The sequence below is a fragment of the Gordionus sp. m RMFG-2023 genome, chromosome 5, assembly GCF_954871325.1.
Source record: "Gordionus sp. m RMFG-2023 chromosome 5, tfGorSpeb1-WG-v2, whole genome shotgun sequence".
Lineage (NCBI taxonomy): Eukaryota > Metazoa > Nematomorpha > Gordioida > Chordodea > Parachordodidae > Gordionus > Gordionus sp. m RMFG-2023.
The window spans coordinates 10,771,942-10,791,960 of record NC_088779.1 but is presented as its reverse complement, the minus strand read 5'-3'; the positions used below and the strand labels follow the sequence as shown (position 1 = coordinate 10,791,960).

Here is a 20,019-nt window from a genome sequence, read left to right as displayed (position 1 = left end):
AATAATTAATATAATAATAGCCAAAATCTTAGATAAAGCTGAATTCCCAATTCAGGTGAAATCAACTGATCTATCACTTCAAAATGGCATAGTCCTATAGGGGTCTTTATGATGATTTAAGAGGAAAGCCATGTGTTATATTCGCTTTGTGAATATGTGATCGACGATTGTTAAGTATTAATTTGAATATGCAGTCTAGGAATTTTTTTTTATGAACTTGAATAGACTTATAATTTTAATAATTTTTTATGAATACTTGTAATTTTTATTATTTTTTATGAATTTTTAATATACTTGTAATTTTTTTGCATATTAAAAAAATGTATATAAATGAAAAAATTTTAAAATAAAAGTCAGTGTATGGTTTTATAATTCAAGAAACTTATTTTTGTGGTATAAATTTCGAGATTTGGTTTCGTAAGATTTTACCGAATTATTTAATTTTTTTATATATTCATTTTTATTAATACTAGGTTCCATTAAATTCATTAAAGTCTCTCCCCATTACAATTCATATAAGGAATTGTAACACCATGCACGTGAGTTTACCAATGTACATCTAGGTTCCCTTCAATATTATAAACCGATCTTGTCTATATAACTCATGTTTAGTTTAATAAATATATATATATAATTAAATATATATCCCCCTTATTTCTAGGCAACAAATCAATCTGAACAGGTTGCTTTCAGGTAAATATACAACAATAAACGTATTTAAAATATAAACTAATAATATTAATATGTCCTGAAAATAAATATATAGTATCAATAAAAATATTAATCACAACTAGTATTGTTAAACGGCTCGATTTGAGCAGATTTTTAAAAACGACTAACTCAACATAAGAGGCAGAAAAATATTTCCTAAGCGTCAAGATTTCGCCAATAGATGTTCAATCCTATATGTCATCTATGAGCAAAATCTTTAAGCTTGTACAATATTTTTCTGGATAAAATATTGAGTTAGCCATTTATAAAAATTGGCTTAAATTGAGCCATTTAGCAATACTAGTTGAGGGTGCAAGATTGATCCACACAGGAAATGTCTCAGGTTAGGAACTCACAACTCTTCTATAGGTTCATAGACAGAATATCAGGATTCAAAATATTTACCATCTGTGTTATAGTGGCTTATGGGTATAAAATTCCAGCAAATTTCAGGACACGAGATAGTGTCATTGCATTTGGTATGTCTTAGAAATCTTTCACTACATCTTGCAATGCAGGGAGTAGCCTTTGAGCAACAGGAGTTTACATAGTAAACAATATGGTATAACTATATCGCAATTAAGCCTGAGTCGGATGGTGTGGCGTAACTCCAGGGGCATCACTAGCCTTTACAATTAAGGGGCTCAACTAAAAATTCTTTTTAGATTTTTCATAATTTTTCTTTACATTTGTATAAATATAATTTATGCCAAATATTTACCTCATAAAAACCTGTTATTGCTCTAGGAATCCTCTTCCTACGCCAAAGACTTGCTACCGCCATTATTCGCTCTAACCATCTAAGTTTTATCTCTTCCATTGAATAACCTTCCATATTTCTAGCTTCCTTTTTTTATCCCCTATCCTTTCCAGTAAACTCTATTTCTACATTTTTCACCTTTATTTATTTTACCTTTTAAAAAAAATTAATTATTTGCTATTACATTTTGACAACATATTATATCAGTAAATATTATCTAAAATATTATTAAAAATAAAACATCTTAATATACATCTCACAATGGATATAATAAATTAAATCTCTTTTATTTTTTAAACCACGTCATTACAGAGAAACCATTACAGTGAATGTATTTTACAGAGAAACTTTTATAGAGAAAACAAAAATAATAATGCACTTATAGAGAAAACAATTATAGAGAATGTTGTTTATAGAGAAAGTTTTATAGAGAAAGTTTTATAGAGAAAGTTTTATATAGAGAATGCACTTATAGAGAAAACAATTATAGAGAATGTCGTTTATAGAGAATAATTTTATAGAGAATGTCGTTTATAGAGAAAATTTTATAGAGAAAGTTTTATATAGAGAATGACATTTATAGAGAATGCACTTATAGAGAAAACAATTATAGAGAATGTCGTTTATAGATAATTTTATAGAGAATAATTTTACAGAGAATGATTTTACAGAGAATGATATATAGAATGATTTGATTTTACAGAGAATGATTTTACTGAGCTTAGCAATATATTCATTTCGAAATATCAAATAAATTTCTATTCATAAAAAATCCAAATAAACATAGTATAAATAATATATACCAATATACAATTATATGATTAAATTAAATTAAATTTAAATTATGAGATAAAGCCCTTAAATAATCCAGCATGGTTCTTGAATAAAAATCTTCAACAATTAGAAAAATCCTTTTGGATCTTTCGCGATATTCTTTCTTTGACAGCGGAGCCAATAGTTCTAAAGAATATTGTTCCAATTTGTAACAACTCAGGCTATCTTCGTCTTTGAGAGCTAAAAATTAAAATGCTAAAATTTATAATATAATATAATTACTAACTCTTTATAAATTTCCTGATCGTTGGATGATGGAAACTTATATGAGACGAAAAACTTCGATGCCAATCCTCTACTGAATTATTTGTATTCGGTTCACGAGATAGTGTCGATTCATAGCAATTCCATAAAGAAATGCTAAATATTGGCGACTTCCTCTCCATCGCTATCATTTTTCCAATCCACGTCTCTTCAAAGTATTTTATCAAGGGGGAGAGAATATCCCTATTTTCTTGATAAAATTCAGAGGCACATAATTCCTCGAATCCATGAATTACATCCTCAATTGGTACATATGCCAGTGACATTAACATTTTTATGCACATAGCAAAATTTGTTTCGGTTTTGTATGCATTACAAATTAGCGGATTTTTATGAACCGTGCGCCATATGCATTGAGACATATGAAACAGGCATCCGCGCAAAAGTAACTGGTTACTTAATTTTTATATATATTTCAATAAATATAATTAAATAATAAATTTAAATTTGTAAATTTTTTTAATATTCTTTTACTATATGATTTAAATCTTAGCCAATGAATTTATATTAATATAAATATATTCGATTTAACGTAATTTAATCGATCCGGCTAGCCCTGAATCTACTATCCACTAAAAATAATTGTAACTAGTGGCTAGTTAAATTTAAAAAAAGAAAACTATTAACTGTAACTTGTTATATTTTCCCAAATTTAACTACTAACTTAACTATTTGCATTACATTGCCAAAGTAACTTATAAAAACATTATCTATTTTATTTTGTACTTATCTTTAAAATTAAATTTCGTAAAATTCCTTACAAATCATGTCTAAATTTTATTCTACCATTAATTCATCTAATAATCGAAAAACATCGCTTATATAAGGTAATTCTAATATTTAAAATTAAATACTATAAATTTTTTTCCTATGATTATATATAACATTTTTTTATAAATAATCATATCTTTAAGTAGAATTCTTTATAAAATAATTTTCTATAAAATACATTCTTATAAAATAATTCTCTATAAAATACATTTTTATAAAATAATTCTCCATAAAATCATTCTCTGTAAAATCATTCTCGATAAAATTATCTCTATAAAATCATTCTCTATTAAATCATTCTCTGTAAAATTATTATCATTCTCTATAAAATCATTCTCTATAAATTTATTCTCTGTAAAATAATTCTCTATATACGACATTCTCTATAATTGACATTCTCTATAATTGTTTTCTCTATAAAAATTCTCTGCAAAATACATTCTCTATAAAATAATTCTCTAAAATCGATATTCTCTATAATTTTTTTCTCTATAATGGTTTCTCTGTAATGACGCGATACCTTATTAAGTTTTTATTTAAAATTTTAACACGTGTATATTTTTGATATTATTACAAACTAATTTATTTTAAGATACATCGCACCAACTATAGTTGGTATGATAATAAAATATAAATCTTAATTCTTTATCATATCACTCTGCCTTATTTTATAGTTACAAAATATTTCATTTTTATATGGCACCCTTGCTGTGTAAATCACTTAAGGTTTCAATATATTTGCATAATTTCTTTTAAAGATTTTTAGTTTTATCAATTTATCTAACATAATAAATTCTGCTATTAGTTAACATGGTGACGCTGAGTGTCATGGCTACGACTGCAAATTAACCAGCATCTATTATTTGTGTGGCTATGTTAGTTAAGATGATTACTATTGCATATTTTAGATAAGCAATAATGATCAACAGTGTAGTCGTTTATGTATCATTAAAAATGGAAGATAATCTTTTATAAATTTAATATCTCACAATAATTTTCTCGATTACTTATCTAGCTTACATCAAGTCATCTAAGAGGAAGCTCTAACCACCATATAGTTTTATGATTTGAATTGGTCGTTTATATTTTCTTCTTTAAGAATTGTTGATTTGGTTAGGCCTATAAATTTTTCCTTATTATTCCATTCTATAAAACATTGACTAAAATGTTAACAGAGTTATATTATTTTCATGAACTTTAGTCAATGTAAGTTGCCAAAAATTATATTATATTATGTGGTTTTAATAACCATTATCAATTGAGGCATATGTATGTAATTAACCTTTTTTTCATTTGTAATTCTTTAGACGCAAATTTTTTAGCAATCGAAAATATTTATACTGTAATAAATAGATTTTATATTAAAAAATATTAATTTTAGAAATGTTTTATATTGTTTTAATTATTTATATGCTAGTTTATTTTGTAAGAATAATATAATAAATGACAAAAATAATGAAATTCAGGATAATTGTTCAGAGTTAACAAATTTTAAAAAGGTTAAATATATTAATATAAAATCCGGCCGAAGGCCTAATTAGGGAATATGGAGGCTTCGCCCTCATAATTTTTTTTTAGTTGAGCCCTTTGAGATTGTAATAGCTAGCAACGCCCTGAATATGAGCAATATATATATAAACATAACAATTAATGTATACAAAAAAGATATCATTATTAACAATTATAAGCTGTTTTTCTATTTTATTCTTAGCATTAATTTTTGATAATCTTGCTAAAATCTAATTTGCTTTTAATAGGTTGATAAAGCTGTATTTAAATCAATTTCCATTTTAGAATTAAATTTGCTACCTTTGTTTAATATAAAAGACAATGTTATAAATAAACGTAAATATATAGATAATCATGAAAATAGATTTTTCAAGTTATAAATTGGAGTAATATAATATTTTATATACAAATTGTTAAAGTCATAGCCTTATTTTCTATAAGATATATACCTTTATAGTATCAGATTCTGTATATTCCATATTAGAGAATTGAGTTAATTAATAAATTAATCATTATAATATAAAAGACAATGTTGAAATTAAATGCAAAATATATAAATATTCATAAAAGTTATTTTAAGTTATAAATTGAGGAATATATTTTATATATAAGTGTACCTTTATTCTATCAGATTCTGTAAATTCCAAAGTAGAGAATTAAGTTACTTTTATAAATTATTCACAAAAGTATTTTTTAAATATGGCGTATAAATTTGAAAAGATAATATTTAATTAACAAGTTGGATGACGTGATCTATCATAAATACCAAAAATTGGGGTATATAGCTTTAGTGTAAAAAAAAGTATTCTATTATCTTATCTAGCACGTAGGTCATAGACTTATCCAAATTGAGCGAACGTGAATTATATGAAGGCCTACCCTTCATAAAATTAAGCATATTTTTTTCTCAAGGATATTAACAAACCTTTTGCCCAGTTGTAATTTAACATAATGAGTTGGAACTTCTTTCCGATTTTGTAATAGTGAAATTTAGTAATGAGTGTATAGGAGATAAAATTAAGAAGGTAAAATGTGAGAATACCATTTTTTCCAAAAGAGCTTTTCCTATAAAATCATGCATGTACAGTATTTAAAAACCGGTGGTACATCGATAAATAGCAATAAGAAAATTTAAAAGTGTATCTAGTAAAGGCCTAAATGCATAATCTTAGTCTTTATATTTACCAAGGGATTCTACATATATTTTATATTTAGCATTTATTATTATAACATCATATTATTTTAATGATGGCTATCTTGTGCCCTTAGATTGATAGGCACAATATAGACAAAAAATATTTTATCCAATACTAGGCTTAATTTTTGTTCTATGTTTATTAAGTATTACGTTTCATATGGACCAATTATCACAATATTGAGACCCGAATCTACTACTCTATCAGGCCAGACCTCTGGAAGTCCTTAGAACATTGCATCATACTTTAAACCTATTGCAGAACGCCTGGGATTAGCCCTTGGTTGGCAAAACAATTTAAAAGGCCAAGGAATTTACTACAGATTAGTTGCGATCTAAAAAAAACCAGGGGCAAATCTCAGACGTTCTGCAATTGGGTTAAAGTAATATGCAATGGGATGAGAACTTCTAGAGGTCTGGCCTGATAGAGTAGAGGATTCGGGTGTAAATTTTCTGATTAATAGTTTACATGACAAACGTAAAAAATGCATAATAAACATAGATAGAACAAAAATTAAGCTTCATATTGTATAAAATATATTGCCTATATTGTTAGTGAACAATCTACGGGTACAATATGACCCTCAGTAAAACATAATGGTGTTTTAATAATATTTTGGCATAAATGCTAATATAAAATATGGAGAATTTCTTGGTAAATTTAAGGACATTATGCATTTAGACCTTTACTACATACACTTTTAAATTTTCTTATTGCTATTTGTCGACGTACCGCTGGCATTTTAATACAGTACATGCATGATTTTATAGGAAAAGCTCTTTAATACTTTTTATGGTTAATAAATTATCTTCCAAACATGTATTGGCCATATCCTTGGCAGTTACAACTCCTATACTTATAGGGCTTATATATTACAAATATAAAAAAAATAAAATACAAATTTCGAAGGAAGATAAGAAAGCTGAAACTATACTTGATAAAGATATAGAAATTGTGGACAAGGTTTTTCTTTTTTTTATAATTGTATATAATGAGTTTTAGCCACCTTTTGAGAAAGCAATTGATCTTAAATTAGAAGGGAATGAATATGTTAAAAATGGAAATTATGAAGCAGCTATTAACAATTATACTGAGGCTATAAAATTATGTCCAGCTATAAAAACGGATGATTTGGCAACTTTTTACAATAATAGAGCAGTAGCATTTTTTCATGAGGTAAATATTTGGCATAGATTATATTTATACAAATGTAAAGAAAAATTATGAAAAAACTATAGAAGATTCCACAAAAGCTTTTGAATTAAAAAAATCATATCCAAAAGCTCTGTTTAGAAGAGCTGTAGCTCATGAAAAGCTTGATCATTTTAGTGAGGGCTACATAGGTTAAGTTAATATTTTTTATTATCAGGAATATAATTTTGGCAACCAGATATCACTGCTGTATGCTTTCTTGAACAATTTTCTAACATGGAAACTTTGCAAGTTGCTGATAGAATTTTAAAAAAAATGGCTAAGGAAAAGGCAAAAGAGTATACAAAGGTAAAATAATTTTATTTGTATAATATATTTTTAAACAGACTAGAAACCCTGAATTGCCAGCAGAAAAATTTATCCACTCATTTATCCAATCCTTTAATTGTGATCCAGTATTTAATTATAATATTCAAAAAACTACCTTCCCTAATGCAAATGATAGGTATATAATTTGAACAATTTGATGATAATATATTTTTATTAATAATATATTTATTTTATGAAAGAGGTTATACTACACCATTTTCCTTTGTATATCATACTAATTTAATAAAATTCTTTTATAGCCTCTGTGGTTCAGTAGCTTAGTAGTATGCCAACAAAAATATTAATTATTTGTGTTCAATTTATATTTCCCAATGGAATAATTATATTATTTATATTTGTGTATAAATTCCCTATTTGTAAAAATTTGTGTTGTTTTTTTTTAATTGCTCGAGATTTTATTAATAAGTGTCCAAACTTTTCTGCCAATTATGAGTATATTTTTAAAAATTGAGCCTTTTAACATCTCTAGTATATATATAATAAAAACATTATTCAATTTGATTCATTAAATATTTGATTCAATAAGTAATTCTTTAAAAATGTAAAAAAAATGGATGAATAAAATTTTATTAAGACATCTATAGATGTGTGGGAAAAATATAAACTCCACAAGGAGCAAAAATATGATTTCAAATATGAATAATATTGATTTACAAATTATTAAATAATTTGAAATTATGCAAATAATTTGATGGAATAATAGTTAAAAAATTATTCAACAGAAAATATATTTTCCTTATTAGTTTTTGAATTGAATAATTTAAATTTTGTATTCATATTTTTTTAATATAAATTGAATCAAATGTTGAATAACAAATAATTTGTTTAGTTATATATAATACTTAGTAGCAGGGATGCAAACCTGCCAAAATTTTTGCCAGATAGGTTCAGGTTCGGAAGATAAAAAAATAGGTAGGTTCAAGGAAATATTTTTAAACCTGGGTTTCCTGGTTCAACTCAGGTTTAAGAATTTTTGAATTGATAAAAAAATCTATATTTAAATCACAATTAAAAATCTAGACATAAATTTGGTATAAAATACAAAGCAGTCATGTATCAATTTTAAATATCTTTAAATTAACTCCAATATAATAATTTTTACTTGACTTGTACTTTTTTATTTTCCTCTAATTAATAATCTTTGAGAATAAGTTAAAAATTAAAAATAAATGGCGTAAATGAATTTAATTGTTTAAAAATTATTAACACTCTAATAGGAATCTAATTTTAAAAAATTTAAAAATGGTGTAAATAAATTACGTTTTTTAAAATTTATTAACATTACACTTAATTGGAAATTTAAAAATATTATAAAATCTCAATTAAATTATATATTTGTATTTACAATTATACAAATTTAAAATATGATTAACAATACATTGAACCTGATTGAACCCGGGTTCAAATAAAATTCCTGGGTTCGGTTCGGGGTTTTTAAAATTTTATAAACTGGGGTTCGGTTTGGGTTTATATTTTTTTCCTATATCCCAGGTTTTCTTCTCTGTGTTCAGGTTCGGTTTGAATCCCTGCTTAGTATTAATAAAGATCAAAGGTTTTGTTTATATTGGCAAAAAAATTTCTGAAACAAACAGCAATAGATCTGATTCAATTTCCCCAAGAGATACAAAAATGAATTAACCTGACCTGCAATACCCGTTCAAAATATAGATTTTGTGTATATATCTCTACCTTTTTTAAATTCTAGGCAATTATTTGGGATGGGGTACATTACCTTTACAATAAATTTGAGCAAATTTCAAAAATAGCCCAGCTAAGAAGTTCATTTAAAGTCTTGAATAGGGATAAACTTAAGATTTTACTCAATTCATAATTTAATTTATGTATCATAATTTAGCATGGAAGAAAATGAACATGAAAACATTTATCACTCCTTGCCTAACTCACCACATAGTGTTAATCCAATACAAAATGGCATGACTTTCACTGATGACACCACACCCAAAATTAATCATAATAACATATTAAATGATAGCTCATTACAAAATTTAAAGGATTATCAATCTGGTGATAATGAAGCACCTGGAAACAAAATAAAGGAAAATAATATAGAACTGCTTAAAGCATTAGAGTTGTTACATTATCAAGAATATAAAGTTGTCATAAAAAATTGTAAAAACTATTTAGCCAAACAAGCTCTCACTAAATCTATCCTCAAAGTGTTTTTGAAGGAATTTGATGAAAAATTAAATACAGGTTTTTTTATAAAAAAAATTCCATAGATGTCATGGCTTTGATGAATTCAATGCTGTGGAATGGGCTTTAAGGAAAATCTTACACTCAAATTCATTTTTAACTCCTTGTAAACCTGAATCAAACTCATTTTTGGAATTTTTTTTGGTTTAATTAGTTATACCAGAGATTAGTGTTGTTAAACGGCTCGTTTTGAGCCTATTTTTTAAAAACGGCTAACTCTGTATTTTAACCAGAAAAATATTGCCTTAGCCTCAAGATTTCGATAATATATGTCTAGACCTTTGTTCCTTCTATGAGCAAATTAGGTAATATTTTTCTGAATGAATTATTGAGTTAGCCGTTTTTAAAAATCGGCTCAAAATGATCCGTTTAACAACACTACCAGAGATGCATTAATATTATACCAAAGAACAAATATCTTCTGGCTTTCATGAGAAAAATGGATAAAAACATTAAAAAAAACATTTTACAATATTTTTTTAACAATAATAAATTATTTTAATATTATTTAAACTATTTTTTATATGATATTTTTATGATAGTAAAGAATCGAAAACACATGCAATATTTTAATTTTTATTTGGTAAGAAAATACTTAAAATAAGATGAATTAAATCTAACATATCACCCAAAAATATTTTTTAAACTATCCAACCTCAGTTTGTTTTTAAATTATTTGTAAAATTTGAAATTTTGCAGTGTTGTAGATTACTATTACAGAAATTATTATATAAATACATTTTAAATAATATTATAAAACATTAATTATGCTTCAATATCTCTCTCCACTTTACGTTATTCATGTTATCTCATTCATCTTTATATTTCTTCATATTGGCTCTAACTTTATGGCCTCATTGAAGCTTTGGCTTACCTCTTTTACGTTTACCCATCACTTCCAACCTCTTTACCTTATTTCTAGTGTTGTTAAACGGCTCGTTTTGAGCCGATTTTTAAAAACGGCTAACTCAATATTTCATCTGAAATAATATTACACAGGCCTGAAGATTTTGCTTGTAGAAGGAACAAAGGTTTGGACATCTATTAGCGAGATCTCGAGGCTTAGGCAATATTTTTCTGGCTAAAATATTGAGTTAACCGTTTTAAAAAATCGGCTCAAAACGAGCCGTTTAACTACATTACTTATTTCCTATATAGTTTATAGGCCTTCTCATTGTGTATCCATACCACCTAAGTCAGTTCACCATTATCCTAGTCTTAATAGATACTACCTTTAAACTTCCTAGTATACTTGTACTTCGCACCTTATCAATTTATATTTCTTCATATTGGCTCTAACTTTATGGCCTCATTGAAACCTTGGCCTTCTTTTACGTTTGCCCATCACTTCCTACCTCTTAACTTCATTTCCTATAGTTTATAGGCCTTCTCATTTTGTATCCATACCACCGTCATAATAGGTACTGCCTTTAAAATTCCTATTATGAAACCTTGGCCTTCTTTTACGTTTGCCCATCACTTCCTACCTCTTAACTTCATTTCCTATAGTTTATAGGCCTTCTCATTTTGTATCCATACCACCGTCATAATAGGTACTGCCTTTAAAATTCCTATTATACTTGTACTTCACACCTTATCCTTTCTTGATACCCCAGCAATCATCCTCAGTAGTGTTGTTAAACGGCTCGTTTTGAGCCGATTTTTAAAAACGGCTAACTCAATATTTTAGCCAGAAAAAAATTATTTAAGACTCGAGATTTCGCTAAGAGATGTCCAAACCTTTGTTCCTTCTACAAACAAAATCTTCAGGCTTGCGTAATACTATCCTGGATGAAATACTGAGTTAGCCGTTTTTAAAAATCGGCTCAAAACGAGCCATTTAACAACACTAATCCTCAGCATTCTCATCTCCATAGTTTGTAGACTTCTCTCGTCTGATTCTTTGGTTGGCCATGTTTCCGAACTATATAGAATAGAATAGTTGGTTGTACTATGGAACTGTATATTTTTTCCTTCAATTTGTACATGATTCTTTTGTCAAAAAGCGCTCCAGATAAAGATCTCCACTTTAACCACCCTTCATTAATTTTACTCTTTATCTCTTTCCTATTGTGCCGTTTGTTTGTATAGTGAAGCCCAAATATTTGCAGCTTTCAATTGCCGATATCTGCCATTCATTTATATCAATGCTCTCTGTTTCATCTCCTCCTATCACCATATATTCCTTCTTTTCTTTGTTTACTTATAGTCCGTGTTTAGGATATTTATCTAACTCATGCTATCTATTGAATAGAAAAATATTTCCTTTTTGTTTTTATCTATTTTCTTATGAAAGTGAAAACTTGGCATTCCAATTTTTTTAAATACAGATATAGATTGATCTAAGCTTACATGTACCTTAGTTTGATTTTTTTTAAAGTTTATACACAAAATTTTACTAAAATCTATAGTGGTTAGGAGAATCTTGACCGATTTGACATGGAATGACCTTAATAGTCAAAAAAGTAATATTGAAAGTATTTAGGTTAAGAGGTTTTATATTAATCCTCATATCATAAATTTAAGGCAACATGATTTTTTTTAATGAAAAGTGTAATTTATGCATGTAAAGTATCTTTGGATGATTTTTTGAGGTAACTTAAATATAAAACTTTTTGTTTCTGAATATTTAGTAATTTTTAAATTTCCAACCCTAAGAATAAAACCTGATATCATTTTCCTTTCATAATTAATAAATATATGTTAACTAATTATTTAATTAAGATATTAATAATTATTTTTAGATATCGAGCCAAGTTTAATAAACGAACAGGATTTATTGATGGCCCTATTACTCTCAACCTTTTATCTACTCATGGGAGACAAATCAGCCAAATCTAATTTTGAATTTTTATTGGACCTAACTAACCAAGTCGATCATAAAGTTGATATGGAACTTTTGAAAGATATAAAATTCACTGATTCCGCTCTCACACTTTTAAAAGATCATAAGGTTAATTTCTATAAATTTATCAGTAAGTAAATAATATTCCAAATAGATTTTTTTTGTTTAAACTTTAAATATGGATTGTTGATATCATTATCATTAGCTTATTACGCCTTCCGTTATGAATTTATTTACTCGTAAAATATATTAAAAATGGCCCTTGTACTCTTAAATAATGAGTTGCTTACTTATTTTACTTTTTCTTATTTCGATTCTCTATAAATTTTATATTAATCTTTCTTCATTAGTTTGCCGCTAATTTATTGATTAAAATTGCTAGTTGCACAACCCAAGAATGCGATTCGGAAGAGGCCTTAGGATTTTTTGACAGAGCAATCAAATTAGATCCGAATAATTGTGATATTTTTTATCATAGAGGCCAGGTTAAAACTTTGGAATTTTTTTTTAACGAGAATATTTATTTGTTCTAGTATTTTCTATTTTCAAAAATACCGATCCGATATTATTATTATTACTTATAGCTAATTTATGATTTTATAAATTATATAATATTTTCTATTTTACTTATATCTTCCTAATAAATAATATAATTTATTTGTAATTGTGTTAAAAAAAAATTAAAATAATTTATCATAAACATTGCCCATAATTTTAAATAATATGATTAAGTTTTGGGGAATAAAAAAAAAATCTTTGCGAGAAAGGCCACGTGAAACAGAAAATAAAATGTTTTTTCGTTTTGCCCATTAGTATAAGCTAGTTTTTTTTGCGCAGAAGATATTGATTTTTTAATGACATTGGTTCGTTGTTATACTTATACATATAGGTTATCGGATCGGTTTTGTATGAATATTAGAGAATATCAAATCGATGAAAAATTACGTAGCTATTTTTCTAAAATTATTAGTATTATCTTGATTTTTATAATAATATAATATTTGATTTCGGCAAAATAATATCTTACAAGCAAGTCAATGTCATAAAATTTTTAATATCTTATTCCTTTAAAAAATAAATAAGATGACTCAATTCATAATTACTTTTTAATTAAGTTCATCTTATAAAGTAAAAAATGTATAATTTAAAAAAGTAGTCTATAAAAATATTAGTTGGTCCTTTTACTTAACAATAAACAATTTTTACTGAGAATGGAGAACTAATATACCGATTTCTAATTATTATTTGTATTGAACAAATAATTTGCTTCGATATTCTTAATCAAATTCAAATAAACACAATTTTCTTGAGATCCGTATGAATTTGGGTGATATTTTGTGTACGTTATTCATTTAAAAGTAGGGATGTACCGATATTTTATATCACATAGGGCCGATATTTCACCTTTTTTAATATCGGTTATCGGCGTATATTATAAAATTTCCCGATCCAATAAAATGGCGTCTTAATTTTTAAAAAATTTATCTCAAATTTCACGATATATGTGTTTATTATTTATAATGTAAATGGATTAATGTTATTATAAATAAGTTATTTATCAATAAAAATATTTAATATAATTTTAGATTCATGAATAAAACTATAACTGATCATTACAATATATTTAAATGACTTATGCTGTGGTGTAGTTAAATTATAAATGTTATACTATTAAAAATTATATGAGATGAGTAGATGTATATAGTGATTGATGCAAAATAGCTCTATTTGAGCCGATTTTTAAAAACTGATAACTCAATATTAAAGCCTCGAGATTTCGCTAATAGTGCAAAACTTTGTGCCATCTATGAGCAAAACCTTCATCTTGTCTGATATTTTTCGGGATAAAATATTGAGTTAACCGTTTTTACAAATGGGCTAAAAATCGATTTTGCAACACTAGATGTATGCATTTAAAATCAAACCAATTAGTATGTTTATAGAATAAAAAATAAGATATGGTATCGGATCGATAATCGGCTGATATCTATTAGTATCGGCAATATCAGATCGGCCTCCAAAAAATGGTATTGGTAAATCCCTATTTAAAAGTTTTTTTAGAATGTGGCGGTCCATTAACCCCCATTTAAAAGTTTAAATTCTTATAAAAAAAATAATGAGTTTTTTTGATTTTATAAAACTTTATCCAAATGTCAGCAAAACCAATCTATATTTGTATTAAAATATTGGATATAAGTTTTCATATTCATGGTAAAAATCAATGAAACCACTAAAACATTTTTTTAAATCATAATATCAATATGTAATTGTTTTAAATTATAGAAGTATTTCTCAAAACATCCAGCCTCAGAATTTTAAAAAATTTAATATTCCATAAATACATTATAATAATAGAACAATTAATTCATATGCTATCTATTGAACAATGTTTTTAACGATTTTCCTCAAGAAAGCCAATAATTGGCATTCCGATTTTTAAAAACAAGCATTATTTTATACTAGGATTTAGAATCATTATTTATAATTCTAGTGTTTTTAGTAAATCATTAGTTGAAAGGTTATCGAACTTTGACCCTTGATATTTCCAAAATATAAGAGTTAGGATGCCAAAATTTAAACACTGCTTAGTTACGTGAACTTTAATTTGTATACAAAATTACACCCAAGTCCCAAGAGGTCTGGAGATTGGACATCAATGACCCATAAATAAAATAATAATATACTTTTATTTAGAAATAATTTATATCTAAAAAAATATAATCAAGTTTCAAACTCTATTTGGTCATTATGACAAAGCAAAAACCGATTTTGAATTTGCTGCTTCTCACTCCACTCCAAATCTGTCATCCATTTTGCCATCCATCCAAAGAGACTACACGCGTTTCAAAATTTTTCTCGCCGAGTCAACCGGGTCCGATACTGAAGCATCCGCCGAATTTAGTTCGGGTGTATCACTACGCAACTTCCCCACAGGTCTATCAGGTTTAGGGCCAACTCTTAATAAAGAACAGCAAACCGAATTAGCTGAAAAGGCTACAAAATTGATACATGACGGCATTGAAACAACTCTTAAAGATTGTTTGATCAATTTGATGCAAAATTCTACCTCTTTATCGGCTAACGGATTTGAGTTTGGACCGCATTGTTACAATAAAGAAATGTTGGAAATGATAAAAGGCCAAACCGACAAGGGGGAAAATTTTTCTGAAGCTCACGTTTTTTTGGCGCAAGTTTTTTTTGAAGAATATATATTTTGTTATATATGTAGAGATTAAAAATAAAACTGTTAAATTTAAAAAAAAAATTAGACCCTGTACTTAGAATTGAAACTTTTCATAATTTTTTTAAAATCAACAAATTGATTTAGTATAATAAGTATAGAAATTTGGATTATTTTATTTTAAGTTTAAAATATAAAAAATATATTTAGATTAGTTTTTCCCTATTTTTTTTTATGGAATAGGAATATTCTAGTTATATTTTTATTTATCTAGTTAAATTTAAATAGATTTTGTTATTTTATATTGTTCGGAAATAAATTTTTATATTTGAATTTGGAAAGCTTAATAATATTTTAGTAGAAGGGTACGGTATATTTTACCTCTTTTTAGTTATCCAATATTGGCCACAGATCTAATATTTTTTCCATCCTACTTACAATTTGTTTTGACGCTATAATTGGGTAGTTAGTTTTATAATCAGTAATTTAATTTATTTATTCTATTAACTTTAATAACATTAACTGCAGATTAATTATATACTTTGTTTTATGTATGCGATTTTATTAAAAATTATCTCGTTCTTTTTATGGGGGTGGAGGTTGACCCCCTAGAGCTCAACATATTAAGTATTTTCAGTCTAAAGCCCAATTATTATTTTTTGAGTTTTAACCTTATTTTCAGAGTTGTTAAAAGATACATTTTAAATGGATCTAGATACAGATACATCGTCTAAAATAATATCTAGATACAGATATTTAAATCAAAAATCTATCTAGATATAGATACAGATACCACATTTTAATGTATCTAGATCCTTTAACAACTCTGCTTATTTTTAAATTTATTTTTCAAGTCTGACCCCCATCCGTAATTTTTTACTCATATAAATAGGAAAATTATACACAGTATTTTTATAGAACTAATTTCTAAATTCCAGAGATTATTTTATTGATTTAATATATTAATTTAATGTATGAAGAAAAATTAAAATAGGGCCAGGCTGAAGTTAATTTCTATAATTCCAAAACTATGTTTTTATCCACCATTTTGGTGTATCGAATCTATCGATATGTTATTTAAGATAATTAATATTCGGGCCTATCCAATAAAATTAGGCATGCCCTACTAATGAGTTTTTTAAGCATATCGTTAAAAAATATTTTTGAAGCCTACAAAAAATTACTACAACACTAATTAATCTGAAATAATAAACCTTGTAACCTTATAAAATTTAAATCATTATAAAAATGATTAAATATATTCCTGATTATTTAATTTATAAAATATTATTTATTTTCGTACCTTGTTTATTTAAAAAAAAACAAAGAATGTTAAAAAAGTTAGTTAATTAATGGTAAGTAAAAAAATTTAAACTTAAACCCCTTAAACTAAATATTCAAATCGGAAAAACCTTTAATACTAAATATTTTTTATTCAATTTGATCGTAAAAAAAATTAATTGATGCGAAAAAAATTTATCCAATTCAAAAAATTTAATGATTAAAAATTAATAATCAAAAAATTAATGATCCAAAAAATTAATTAATTTTACAAAAAATCTTCAAGAAAAAAATTAATCATATCCAATTCACAAAAATGTATATTTTAAATATAAAAAAATCAATATGTGTGTAATTGCAATATATTATCAGATATGTATAAAAAAATCGCATATGCTTCAAATATAAAAATAATGGCGATCTTTTCTCAATAAAAACAAAACTCAAAACCAAAATATATCTTCTTTTTTCATCGAAGAAAAATATGTTCCCATAATTTATATCATAAAACATAAGGGATTTTTAACAAAATAAAATAAAATGATTTTTTGATTGACATTTTAATTATTAAAATAAATATCAACAATAACTATTACAAACTAAAACAGTTTAATAATTATATATATATTTTTTTTACAGTTATTTCTAATTTTCAGTTATTTTTTAAACTTAGTTTGACCTGGTTATATTTCATTATAATTTCATATTTATTATTCTATTCAATTTAGGCTTACTCCGACATTATGAATTACGATAAGGCCGAAATGCATTTAAATTTAGCTTTAGAAACAGATCCTCAGAATTTCAGTGTGCTAGTGCACTTGGCTCTCCTTAACCTGCAAAAGTTAAACCTAGAAACTAGTAACGCCAGTAATCAAGAATCCCAAGTTAAGATTGCTATAGAATACATCCATAAATGCTTAGATATCGAGCCTAGATGTGAATTTGCTTACGAAACGCTGGGAACAATATACATGCAAAGGTTTGAGTTATTCGCAAACATCAAGAAATTGTGAACTATAATTATGTTTTATAAGAATAAATTTCTAGTTGAATATATATATTAATAATATTTATTGTTAAAAAAAGCGGTAGATTTCAAGACGCATTGGCAAATTTTGAGAAAGCAATGCTGTACGTAAAAAGTGAATTCGAATTGGCTCATTTAATCGCTATGCGTGAAACTGTGTTAGCTCAAAAAAAGGCCCTTCAGCTCTTAGGAATGTCCATATAATAACATCATTAATTTTTAATTCATTTTTTTTCCATAATATTTGATTTTATAGATTTTTTTTATAACACTTGTCAACAAATCAATCCTAGTTCTCTGTTAAAGCGTATATTTTTCGTCGTTTATTATAATACCTTTTATATGCTGCCGTAAACCAAATCACAATTATTAAAGTAGGTAATAATTTACTAATTTGAAATTTTTTTAAATTTTAAATAAATTTTATAATTTTAAGCTATCCTTATTAAAAACATTAAAGTTAGCTCTATCGTTTACAGTTTAGGATAATAAAATTATTGTTTAAAATAAATCATTCAAGTGTAGATGGTCCTCACAATATAATTCAATATCTCATTCCTAGCCTACAGATCTATCTTTTAATTAAAATATAATCGTTTCACTTCCCATTAGTGGATCAAACGTTAATGAGGTGGTCAGTTAATTTTTTAAAATTATATTTTGTATAAATAATTTCAAAATAACTTTTAAAATGTAACTAGTTAATTTTGAAATATAACTGAGCTTTTTAAGAATGTTACTGTATCTATATTTTTTTAGAATTTAAACTAGTTAAGCTCCAATGTAACTTAACACTAGTTTAAAGGCTGAAATGGACGGGAAAAAATAGTTTGACAAAATTATGTGTAAAATATTATACAATAAATTTGTTAATATATCTTCATCAAATGATGTGCTAAATATCATATGATTTAGACCGTTTCGGAACAGTCATCTGTGTAACCTCTATATAGCTTCCTCAAAACAGCCTAAAAAGAAAGTGACTTTTTTAAAACTAAATTATTTATTTAATGTTCACACTTATTTTAGAATTTAAAACAAAGGCAATATAAAAAATGAATGATGATTATAAGATATAGCATATATATGTATAAAAAATTAAAATAAAACTATTAAACTAGGTAATAAAGATCAAAGGTGAGATCGGTTTACTTGCATTGATAAACTATGATTAGCAATGAAAATACTTTGACGAATAGCCATAGTAATGGCTTGTTTATAGAAGACTTTATTACGGTTGTCATTTATTTGGCTAAATTTTTTCCTTATAATGTTATAAATTTAAGGAATTCTCACCAAAAATACCAAGAGTATTGGGGAAGTAAGATAAAAATTACCTTAGTAATGTCTGAATATTTTTTCAAGATTTCGGCCGAACTAATTGCTAATGTTGGATCGTGTTGATAGATGCAAGTATGATGATAAGCAACTTAAAGACAAACGTATTAGAATGATACCATCGGGTCTTCTGTTACTTAAGCATAAATTATTCGGCTTTAGGGTATTTGGGATACTGGCACTTTTGGGATTAACTTATTTATGTTTGTATGTTATGGGAGCAGCATTGAAATATTGGCAATTTAAAGGATGGTTTCATTTGGAATCAGATTCTAAAGAACAATTACATATGAAAGGAAGAGATGTATTGCACCAGAGACGAAGTGAAATAGCAATACGAAGTTCTTCAGGGAAGACCAGGATTTTTCTTGGAATAGCCGGCAGCTATTGGTAGCCCGATTTAAAATTTAGATTAGCATGGCTAGGAATGATATACTAGGGGAATATCCTAAGCTTTTTGAAGGATGGATGTGGTCTACTAATTCTAGGCTGACAATTGCTCACCCAGGTGCGAATAGCGCTTTCAAGATCATGACTGGTAGT

At 26.2% G+C, this 20,019-nt stretch overlaps 1 protein-coding gene across 1 annotated transcript; it reads left to right on the top strand.

Annotated features, from left to right (window-relative positions):
* The first annotated feature begins 6,795 nt into the window (after positions 1–6,795).
* LOC135929396 (mitochondrial import receptor subunit TOM70-like) lies at positions 6,796–18,594 on the top strand. The gene is made up of 11 exons (XM_065465949.1): positions 6,796–7,008; positions 7,048–7,221; positions 7,262–7,388; positions 7,436–7,545; positions 7,584–7,702; positions 9,443–9,801; positions 12,546–12,754; positions 12,997–13,131; positions 15,373–15,837; positions 17,837–18,090; positions 18,198–18,594. The coding sequence occupies exons 1-11, from the start codon at positions 6,838–6,840 to the stop codon at positions 18,340–18,342; spliced, it is 2,268 nt and encodes a 755-aa protein (XP_065322021.1). The 5' UTR covers positions 6,796–6,837; the 3' UTR covers positions 18,343–18,594.
* Positions 18,595–20,019: the final 1,425 nt, after the last annotated feature.

Bases quoted from the DNA above. Each gene is read 5' to 3' on its own strand.
- LOC135929396 (XM_065465949.1), top strand. From the start codon at position 6,838: ATGGTTAATAAATTATCTTCCAAACATGTATTGGCCATATCCTTGGCA. The intron at 7,389-7,435 runs GTTAAGTTAATA...TTTGGCAACCAG, and splicing joins TTTTAGTGAGGGCTACATAG to ATATCACTGCTGTATGCTTT. The intron at 7,546-7,583 runs GTAAAATAATTT...ATTTTTAAACAG, and splicing joins AGGCAAAAGAGTATACAAAG to ACTAGAAACCCTGAATTGCC.